This window comes from Erigeron canadensis, chromosome 6 (assembly GCF_010389155.1).
Source record: "Erigeron canadensis isolate Cc75 chromosome 6, C_canadensis_v1, whole genome shotgun sequence".
NCBI lineage: Eukaryota > Viridiplantae > Streptophyta > Magnoliopsida > Asterales > Asteraceae > Erigeron > Erigeron canadensis.
In genome coordinates this window covers 9,435,452-9,446,986 of record NC_057766.1, presented here as the reverse complement: position 1 = coordinate 9,446,986, position 11,535 = coordinate 9,435,452, and the positions used below count along the sequence as shown (strand labels likewise).

The 11,535-nt window shown below is 33.7% G+C and overlaps 1 protein-coding gene across 1 annotated transcript; it reads right to left on the bottom strand.

The window, feature by feature from the left end:
• Positions 1 to 466: 466 nt before the first annotated feature.
• Positions 467 to 7,794, bottom strand: LOC122603497 (protein DGS1, mitochondrial). Its single transcript, XM_043776213.1, has 14 exons — positions 7,451 to 7,794; positions 6,802 to 6,916; positions 6,491 to 6,694; positions 5,172 to 5,309; positions 4,686 to 4,847; positions 4,337 to 4,531; positions 4,155 to 4,255; positions 3,849 to 3,938; positions 3,385 to 3,457; positions 3,265 to 3,293; positions 3,050 to 3,173; positions 2,218 to 2,328; positions 1,447 to 1,547; positions 467 to 1,030 (listed from the first exon to the last, which is right to left on the bottom strand). The coding sequence occupies exons 1-14, from the start codon at positions 7,738 to 7,740 to the stop codon at positions 913 to 915; spliced, it is 1,851 nt and encodes a 616-aa protein (XP_043632148.1). The 5' UTR covers positions 7,741 to 7,794; the 3' UTR covers positions 467 to 912.
• Between the last annotated feature and the right edge of the window lie 3,741 nt (positions 7,795 to 11,535).

The following is an 11,535-nucleotide window of genomic DNA, read 5'->3' as shown; positions in this document are numbered from 1 at the left end:
GATCCATAAGCCCATAAGGGAAAATGAATAGCCTTTCTTTGTAAGAACCTCGTTCGATCCCGAACTGCATTCAAAAAAGTAAATAAAGCGAGGGATTACCAAGCTAGAAAGAAGAGTTGTTTTTGAGCTAACTTCCATGATAGGGAAGGAGTGAACTCGAGAGAAGAGAAAGCTATATGCTTAACACATGCAAGTCGGTATACAACACTGTAAAACACAATTAGTGATGTATCACTAAAAATTGATGGTTTACAAATCAATTTCCTTTTACAAAGTGATTTAACTGCCATAATCTGCTGGGTTAGTCACTGGGATTTTAACAATTGAGGCGTAAAAAAAAAAGTAGTGTTCTTATACAACCTTGGGTGTTATCCCCTGTGGCAGGGCTAACGAATTTTTTTTAAAAAAATCTGCCTCGTGAGTAAGCAAATATCATCTCAGGCCTTTAAAACTAGTCGCTCAAAGATTAAACATCACAAAAAAGACTTATGTACATGTTTAATAGATACATCCAAAGACTGTTATCATTTGAGTTATGATTTTAGATGCTTATTAACACAATTTGAATCCCGCAGAAATGCAACATAAAAACCTCTACACTTTCCAAAATTTTGACCCCGATGGAAGACAATTAACCGAATATCTACTAGTTCTTGTTCAAGCATAAGATCACGTCTACACTTTCCAAAATTTTGATCCCAGTGGAAGACAATTAAGAAAATAGCTACTACTTGTTCCAGCTCAAGCATAAAATCACATTTCTCACTGGTATCACCGAGTGTAACAATAGCTGTAATTCTGTAAAGTCTCCAAGTAACAATTCCAAAGCTTGTATCTGTTCCTTATGTTCCATTGATGATATCAAACATATCAAAGTTTATTCAATGACAGCCAGCGGATAAGGGCAGGTCACTAGTGACGCAGCGACGGAAGCAAGCAATCATACATACGTTCCATACGCGAGGTGACCATGAGCTTATGGGTAGTCTGAAGGTTTGGCTTCCCCAACTCACATATATCCTGACTCAAACTATTCATACAACCTTAATCAGCCACATATATCTTTATAACCTTTGTTTATATACATCGAGTGTCTATACATGTAAATACAGATATATGGGCCTTTGTGTGAGCATGCATAATGCATACACATTCAACTGCATACAGCATATGTGAGGCAAAGATAAATATGAATATGTATATATAGTTACATACACAGACATACAGGCAGAAATGTATAAAAGCATGAGTGTGCTTGTCTGTGAATATTAGTACGTTGTATGTTAGCATGTGTTGGTGTTAAGTGTCTTGTCATTTCTCTAGAAGTCGTATATGTTGCAAATCTCCTAATACCACTAGTAATTTTGTATGTGGGAAAATGACAAAAGGTAATGACATTTAAAAGGTGTCCATTTATTTAACAGGTTAAGGAAAAACGTAACTAACCTCGACCATTCGCCAGTCTCCTTTGCATGCCTCTCAACTGCTCTGTAAAGACGGTCCAATGTACACAAAACCAGTCCATACATACATTGAGCATCTCTTTCCTGAAAACACACACGTGTGCTAGTTAGAAGGGATACATTTGGACTATAATATTGTTTTTCAATCTTTCGCTCGTAATTTCATCCTGAAACGTGTGACAATGTTGAGGTCAACATTCCATTAATTATTGATGTATGTTTTATCAGCTTAAATCAATCTTATCAACTTCAAATATTTTGTAAAAGTTACTCATTCTAGTTACAAAAAAACTCATCAGCAATCTTAAAATATTTTTGTGATTTCTTCCTATCAAAACGAACTTCTGCCTATCTCTCAAGATAGAAATTTAAGCTGATCTAGTCTGCTCCTAATAACACCTATGTCCTAAGAGCATTCTTAATTATGTTCCAAGTAGCAAAGAGACACCCCTGACGATTTGCAGCAACTAAATACATTTAAAGTTCAATAGTTTGTTTAAAAAAAACTATTCCATTCAGAGCTCAGTAAAAAAATCACCTTAGGTATGCTAGTAAAAAACAAACTAGAGCTCCTTCAATGGTTTAGTAAAATAATTATTGAACTCAAAATTACTGTACTTCATTGGAACAAAAACAAATCAGCCAGAATCTCAGAACTTATTATAAAGTAAGCACAGCATCAGATAAAACCATCTCATAAGGTCCAAATTTCTGATTTCATTTGCAAAACAAGTGATAGGTAAGTAGACTTTACCTGCCCCTGATCAATGCATTTCTGGAACTGAACAATCCCTTTCTCAACTTCCACAATCAATAGCCTTCTTTGCACTCGAGCAATTCTCCCTCTGCCCTCTGCCCTAGTGTCCTGATGGAGAAGAAACATGAGAGAAGGGGCAAATAGACATGCTATACATGTGCAGTTTAATGTGATGCATTTAATTAGTGTGCGCCTTTATCCCAATTACAATAAGAAAGAATAAATAGTCTATACACTTAGCAATAATGGTAAGCAAAGATGGTCAACGGAACTACTAAAAACCAGGCAAATAAGCGAAAAAACTTATTTGATTACAAATGTAATACATATACTACATAAAAGTAATTATCAGTAAAGTTTAAGTAAACGCTCCAATACAGAAAATAAGACAATCGTTTGAGAGCAAAGCGATCCTAATGTCTTCTAAGTAGTTCAGCACAAATACAGGTAAATAAACGTCATAAAAAACATGTGGAGTAGGCCAGCGAAAGGATATGATTCATTTGCAGCAACGCTAGTGAATAGGTTAAATGCAAATACAAATAACCCACAAATTTCATAAGTTTCACAGACCAAAATAGCAGAAAGTCAGACAGTGAAAAATGCAAAAATAAGAAACTGAATATTCTGACCTACTATAAGATGATGACAAGTGGTAAAATCAAGGGATAGGATAAGAAAAGATAATTAGTGGAATCCACATGTAACCATCTTATAGTTTTAGGAGGATTTTTAGGCTAATTTTTAAGAGGATTTATTGGGAAAAACAAAGGGCCCTTAATCTTTTAAAGTAAAATTGGGATAATATACTATATCATGTAAAGCATACCTGTTTAACCCATGCACGCAATAACATGAGCACAACGACGGAAATAAAAAATGCTGGCAAAGCAGCAAGGATGGCAAAGTTTATCTCATTGGCCTTCAATATTTGGTTGAGCTCAAGCATTGCCCTATTCATAATACCAAAGTCAGAAACACATACTAATAACGTAAACTAAAAGATGAGTGAACCACCGTCAAGAAATGCTTGTTCCAACTCACGTTTCAATGTCAAGTTTGAGCTTCTGAATCTGTCAATTGCAGCAACAAAAAGGATTTAAACATAATGTTACATAACTTGAAGTACTTTAGCAAAAGAGTGTAAATTCGGTAGTATATTACTTGGATAAGCATTGCACGAGCAAGTTCTCCCCCAAGAAGGTTCTGTATTGGATGCATAAGCTCCTTCTCATATCTACAGAAATGTTTATTACACGTAATTCAATGAATGTGTATACCAGTTAGTCAAATATCTAATTAAAAACTTACAGAGACGCAACGCCTAGGGGAACCAACAGTATCAACATTTTCTAGGCAGCTTACTAATTGGCAGGTAGGCAAATTTGGTGTTGAACAGACAAAAGAGGTATAATTGCTATTAATGCGATAAGAAAAGTACAGTTTTACAAATCCTTCTTAACAAATTTTTGCTTAGAGACAAATTGAGCTCATAAAAAATTAAAAATGGGTCATAATCAAACCTCAACCCTAAATAGCTCAGGTCCTTTCAACAAATTCTATTAAATGGCTTCATGTTTTTACAGCTTTGTAGATATAATAATTGATTTATCACGAGATAATCATACCTGCCCATTACTATCTCAAGCATTTCCTGATCTGATATATTTTCTGGGAACTTTTGACCTTTAGTCTGCTCACTGAATGCCAACAACATTCTGAGAAAATTTGTACATAAGGACAACATAATTAGTTTCAAAAACCTTTTTGCAACAAACAAGTAAATAAGTAATTTTGCAATTAACTATGTTATTTAATGGATTTAATGGCATATAAAGAAAGTATTATTAAGTTCTTTGACAGACAGCTCAGTTAGAAAAAACTACAGCAATATATGAGAATAATTAACTCCAAAGGGTAAATCATCAAATAACCTGTGTAGTGAATTAGAAGTTAATTGAACTTCTTCGAGTTCCATCACTCCCCTATGCCTTTTTCTAAATGTCTCGAAAAGCTCATCCCGTATAGCTAGAAGCTGAGATGGATTAATACCATTAGCAATGATTCAAGTATTAATTAAATAAGTATAATCAAGATCACAAATCACAATCATTACCGGTTGCTCTACATGGTCATTCAAAAAGCTATTTATTGAGCTTTTTGCTTCAAGAATCCAATTATCAATGTCAGAACTTCCACCCAATCTACTATGGCGAAAAAGCCATAACGAAATCATAGAAAATCCTATAGCTCCAAAAGTATAACGCATCCAGTTTCGAGTTATATTCCTTGGTTTTTGGTGTTTCGCAACCTAAAACAAAACACAACAATTTTAAGCTTAAAAAGTAATTTGCTTAACTGCACAAAGTCATAGTATAACTCCTTTTTTTCTACTGAAGGCAATACTAACTGAATACCACATGGAGAAATCAGAGATGGGAAAAAGAAGTTGAAGAAAATCGCACCAAGAGAGACAGGTACACATCTAGCTTGTTCAGATTTGAATAAATCATATTGATGGCATCTCTAATAGCACAATCAGTCCATTGAGATTCTTCCAGGTTTATATCTGGCAGTTTCTCAAACAACAAAGGTGATGAATAGCTCCCATCAACAGAAGAGCCAACCTGCAGATTTAAGTGAATGTTTAATTGACTACTTATCATGGTCTACAAGAGTGGAGGCATAAGTAGATATGATTACTTTAACTTCCAATCCACTTAGAGATATTAGAACGTGCGTTTTAAAATTGTTAATTTTCCCTCTCTATTTGGGTAAAAGGTTACCCTCTTAACTTGATTCTCTAAATGAACAAAAATAAAGCATAATCCTTTACCTAAACATAACAGGTCATGATAATCAGGTTAACAGTTTGTCAGTTTCAGAACAAAGTCCAAACACCACGTAACTTCTTTTGGTAGCAAGTGTCAGGGTGGAAATGAAGAGCTTACCTGACGAAGTGCACTAACATGGCCAATAGTTGCTTCCAAATTTATGAATAAGCCATTTATAGTGCCTAGTACTGAAGCCAATGACTTCTCAGGCTCTTGTAAGATTTGCTCCCCAAATTTGTCAACCTCCATAAACACCTAAAGAGTAACATAGGATTTAAAAAAACACTTTAGCGTTGAATAAAATCTAACGTATTAAAAGATCAGTGCGCATTACATATAATATCACCTGAATATATGTTTTGTTGCTTTTTGATCTGAATAAGATTACGAGTAATAAACAATGAAACGGTACCCTTTTCCTCACTATAAATGGATTAATGTCACCAACGTGTAACATACTTTCAGAAATGTTCATTTTGGGTCCTGCACATTTTTTGTTTATTTGGGTGTACTTTGTCTCAAGAGTAAAATTGATAAAGCAAGTGCTTTAGGCCACAACTTTTCTAAGGCCTCACATTTTGTGTACACTATACACATACAAATAAACCCTATAAATTTAGTACAGTAGACACAACAAAAGGGCCCATTTTCAAACTTCACCTTCGGCCCATATAAACTTGAGATGCCCCTGGTCTGTTATGTATAAACTTCAACTCAATAAACTTGTTAAAATCATACATTTGGATCACTATCTTCTTTGTGACTTTCAAAATAGGAACTGAAATGCATTAACACCCATATACTCTATAAACAATAGAGAAAAACAAGACATAATTTTGATGCTATTATAAATTTGAAATAGGAACTGATATGCATTAACACCCTATACTGATATGCATTAACACCCTATACTCATACACAATAGACCCCTCCCTACCTCTCTAACCCTCACTCCCAACTTTACCTATTTTGATGTTTTTACTTTTTCTTGAAAGCATACTCAAGATCTTTGCGTCAATCTCGTTCTCCATTATTTAAGGACAACTCATTAATATAAACCAACTTTGAGAATGATTTACTAGTGGAGTTGAACTTGGTGAGTATAATTTGAGGGGGGCAGTTGAATTTGCTAAATATTATTCAGGGATGATGTTCCCATGTCTCACCTGTGTGTTACACGCATCCTCACCCATCCCCTCTAACCCTCACCCCCATCAAACACCCTAAAAGCTATTAAATTATAGGCTATAAAATAAGTTACGCATGATCAGACTGTGATAAGAATGATATATATGAAAACATCAAACATGCTAAACTGTAGGTATGTTCAACTATAGATAGAGTGTCTTCTATATATATACATACTTCAACCATATTTATCAAAAATCAAACTTAATAAAAAATCATTTTTTAATACAATTGAAAACAAGGCAGACCTGTGCTAAAAATGTAGCCAAAGAATATCTCAAGCTAGTTAAGACACTTATCCTCTCTGAAATATGTGCAGAGGCTGAAGCAGAAACATTCTGCACTCCATCACCTTTAAAGACATAGTCATGTATTAATTGTCCAGACCCATCAAGAAACGCCCGAGGCCCTCTCTCAAAAACCATAAAGTATACTTTCTGAGAATCTGATCCCTGACCATACAATCAATAAACTGAGTATATATCCATACCTATCTTTATATATAATATGTAATATATAGAAAGAGAGACAGATGGACAGGACAACACTTCAAACGAACCTGTGATCTATCAAGCCAGAACTGCAAATTCTTTTGAATACTGTGCAAATTGAAGAACATGTGTTCCACTATGTCTTCTAAAACTTGATATACTTTAGATGCCTCGGGTGTTACCCTGAATTGTATCACAAAAACTAGATTAGATACAATTTTACACATGCGCATAAGAGGTTCCCGTATGAAGTCCCCTATCCTACCAAGTGCATAAAACCCCAACCACCTACCTTTTACACGATTACCTGAGGTGCAGCAAAGAGTAAAAACAAATTTACACTTTTCAACGCCCGATGATGTACTTACATATACATCCGGTGCATCATTAAAAAGTAAAATATCATATTTTAGTCTTTGATGCATCTAAATTTTACATTAATCCTCCTAAACTTCAAACTATAAAGAACCTTCGTGTATAAACACTTTAGTGGTTTAATTTATTTAATGCCTATTCATTCAGCTGTTTATTCCTAACAAACGATTTGTTCAAAAATATAACCTATTTTACATTATTTTGTCATACTATGTTTTGAATGTCGAAAAAATTTATCGTCTTAGTACTACTAGGTTGACGATATTTTACATTCTCGCCATAATCTATACAATATACAATATATATAAATAACCGTAAAATGCAAAATATATAGATACATACTTGAAGGAGGAATCAAGAGAGGGAGAGGGCAAAGGAAGAGGGAGACACGTGGCGCGTTTTCGAGTGGATGAGAAGGAAGGGAGAACAATATTACGTTGGTAAATTTGATCAAGAAAAGTGATTTTTTCACCAAGTTTAAAGTGGGATAATGAAGGGAACAAACCAAGGAAGCGTTGGCGAAAGATTTTAGTGTAGTATTGATATGATGATACAATGGATGATGCTGGATTTGCTGCGGCGGTGGCGGTGGCGGCGGAGGAGGTTGATTGGTGGTTATTCGAATCCTCCATGGCTGCCGTGGTTTCGCCGGAGGAGGAGTTGGAAACTTGGTTGAGGCTTTGACTTTTGAGGGTTTTAGTTTTACAATTATTTGTTACCACTCGAGGGTTAAATGGTTAAATTCAAAGGGTGAATTTTACCCAACGATAAGAACATTTTTATCCAATTTAAACTTACAAATTCTCTAATTTATCCATTTTCTTTAATAAATTCAATAAAAAAATTTTTTTAGCGACATTTTATTCTATTCCTAGTTTTAAATTACAAATAACAAGGACTCTAGAAAAAACCCTATTAATTCACCCTTACAAATGTGACAAATAGTATCAAACCCAAGTGGATCTTCATAAGATCAAAAATCTTACCAATAAGCCACCAACCTTATTGGCAAAAATTCAATAAAATTAGTTTTACATATTTAAATCTCTATCTATATCTATACTATATTAGAAAGCAAATTCACTTTTTAACATTCAACATTAATATTAAATCTCAATCACTCATTTTTTTTCCTCTCTCCTTAAATCTCAACCACTTATTTTTCCCTCTCCTGCATAAATCATTATATTCTTCTAATTCAATCAAACTCTTTTATCTCAAAAACCGTACATCGATTAATTATAATAATTATATGGGTGTTCTTAAAATTTTATGTTCTTTCATTTAAAATGTCATTCGATATACTTTTGACGAATTTTTAAATTCTAGGGCGGAGCTTGGATGGCTAAGGCATTTTGCTATCACACTTTATGACTTATCACCTCCTATTATCTATCATACTCTAAGACCTATCACCTCCACCATCTAACCGTCGCAATGCGCGGGTACTTTGACTCGTTTAAATAACATAAAACTGAGAAAATTCCCTCAACTTGCCCTAACATGACTAGGGTAATCTTGACTCTTAGATGAAAATCAACGATCAAAATTTAAAGATGATATTTAAACATTGACCCCTGACTTTTATTCAAGTTTGAGAAATAACTTGAGAGGATCTTCTCCCTTTTCTGAAACATAAATTATTTGGAGTTGAACAATGTGATAAAAATCAAAGGTCAAGATTTTCCCAATTTGACTCGAGTTGGAGAAATAACTTGAGGGGATCTCTTCCATTTTTTTAAACATAAATTTATTTATACTAAAAATTTATATATAAATTTTACAAGTTTGTTGGGCAACCTTATACAAAAGGAAAATTTCGTTAGTGATCCAGTAATTAAACCCTTGTATATTTTCACGTAAATATCCATGTAACCATTTTAGTTAAAAGGAAAAAGCCTTAAGTGCTATTACCGGTAAATAGGTCAAGGATTGCTGAAATATGTACAAATTTTACAAGATGGTGCGGGATATATAGTAATAAAAATAGTTATTGAGCAATCACGTACAAGGAAAAAGTTTGTTATTGATATAGTGATTAAAATCCTTGTTAATATATGTTCAGAAGTTCAAAAACAGAAATTCCGTTTGTTATTTTAACTAGTTGAATTTCCCCGGCGATGCCCGTGACTGAAGTTTTTACGCGTTTCTCGTCAGTTTTGTGCACGTCATAAAGGCTCATATCAAAGTGCACGCATAACGCTTTGTATACCCTTAACTTCTTTTGTTTTATCTATACTTCTATATTATTATATAAAAATTATAACTTCATGTTAAAAGTCAAGAAAAATTAGACATACATATGAAGCAAACTAATCTTAATGAATTGAATCACCATTCATCGTCGTCATGACACTGCTGTCATCGTTGTCGCATTACGCGGGTACGATGCTAATATGTATTTTATATTGATATCACTATCTCATATTATCTAATGTATTTATTTCGTTTTATTTTATTACAACTTGTAATTATTTGAAACTTGTTAAAAATTCATATGCAACTTCTTTAGTTTAATTAAATGAGCTCTCTTTTATGTTTTTGCAAGTTTTTTATTTCCCAACTAAAAAGTAGTTTTCAATGTAATAAAAGTTGTCAAAATGTTAATAATGAAAATTAAGTATTTGTTTTTACTCCACGTGGAGTAATATTCCTCCCCACCTTACACCTAGCTACATCAACATGTAAAACCACTGACTTTATCTGTGGGTTGGTTTATCATTTTTATAAAATCACTGTATATGTCCTTTCTTCATCCCTACCTACACAAACAATATTGGATAAAAAGGATGGGTTTTAAAGATGTAATCCAACATCACGTTTAAATTCATTTTTGTATCCAGACTCTAAAAACAATCGGATCCAAATTCACCACTTATATACAAACAATATATGAAACCCCTACAAAACCGTTAATCAAGAGCATGAAAAGTCTAAAAACTATCTATCTACACTTGAATGTTCAGCCCAAGAGTGACCTCGACTCACAAAAAATCCAACAGTGACGTTGATGAATTAAGGAGGACAACGTTACGGTGGCAAGTAGAGAAGGGACAGCGGTGGCAGTGATGGGAGGAGGGACAACGGCGACGATTTCAAATCATCAATCAAGAGCATGGATTTATATATATACATACATATATATTAGATATATAGAAATTTAGAGCTAGAAAATTAGTGAGAAAAGATAGAACTACATATCTAGAATGCTTTTACTTTTGAGTGACTATCGAAAAAATGAAAGATTATGGAGAGCAAGCCAAAAAAAACTTCCCGATAGTATTTATGACAACGGAAACGCAACGTCACAACAGGTATGATGTTGTTGTGTTTTATGTTGTTGCTTTGTATTAGAAATTTGTTATCTTATCACTTTGATTAAACAACATCATCTTATTTAACATTTATTTTTTTAGGTTTGATTAAACAAAAAGTCTTCCGCCAGCTCAGCTGTTGTTATCCAACACCTGTGTTCCGGCCGAAACATTGTTTATCCCGTTCAAGTGTTCAACCACTGCTGATCACAATTTTGTTGTTCTTGATGATGAGTTGAAAAATAAAGTTGTACTTTATGTTTATACATTTGTACAGAGATTTGGCATGTACCAGAAAAGTTGTACCAATACTATGATGCAAAAGTTGTGATACATGCAGTATAAGTTGTACCTTGTCCAACTAAGCTAACTAAGCCGACAATCACGCCAACCAAGCTGCACTGTAGTAGTTGTAATTCGGATTGTTATATATATAATGGGTTATCATTTTTATTTTTATTTTTTCAAAAATGAAAGCTAAAATCCAAAACAGAATAAAAAATTTCATGTATTCCACTTCCTTGTGATGGGTGTATGTTTTTTATTTATTTCCTAGTCTTTAAAATTTATGTTGTACAAGTAACTATCTAAACTAACACACACTTTAACGAGCAGCGAACCCGGTCAGTTGAGTATAGCCTAGTGGTAAATTACAGGATCGTTCGCAAGGACGCGTTGCGTTACCTAATCTAGTAGTACGTGTAATTCTAGTTTGTTTGGGGGTTTGTCACTAACTCCTAATAAACTAATTTTTAGCAATTAAATAAGAAAATATAATCAAATGCTTTGCAGCAAAAGGCTACTCTGAAAATAGTTGTGAAAGGACGAATATCAGTATTTAAATTAAAATACTTGTTTGACATCTCCGATCTCATGGTACGACCAAATACTATCCTACTGGTTTGTTAGCTTGTTGGAAACTTAATCACGGTTCAGATTCTCGTTAGATTCACTTTACTTAAGTAGTAGTGCTGTCGCTAGACTCACACTACCCTTTAAAACAAATTCTCGCTAGATTCATTGTTTTAAGTATTATGACCTAAAGTTTGTGTTACTAATTCATCTTTTAATTACCCGGCTCTTAAGCCATGACCAGATATAATTCCCTCCGGT

Excerpts from the sequence above, each read along its gene's own strand:
- LOC122603497 (XM_043776213.1), bottom strand. The coding sequence starts at position 7,740 with ATGGAGGATTCGAATAACCACCAATCAACCTCCTCCGCCGCCACCGCC. Across the intron at positions 3,294-3,384 it reads CTCGTGCAATGCTTATCCAA|ATTCAGAAGCTCAAACTTGA; the intron begins GTAATATACTAC and ends TGCAATTGACAG. Across the intron at positions 2,329-3,049 it reads TGCGTGCATGGGTTAAACAG|GACACTAGGGCAGAGGGCAG; the intron begins GTATGCTTTACA and ends CTTCTCCATCAG.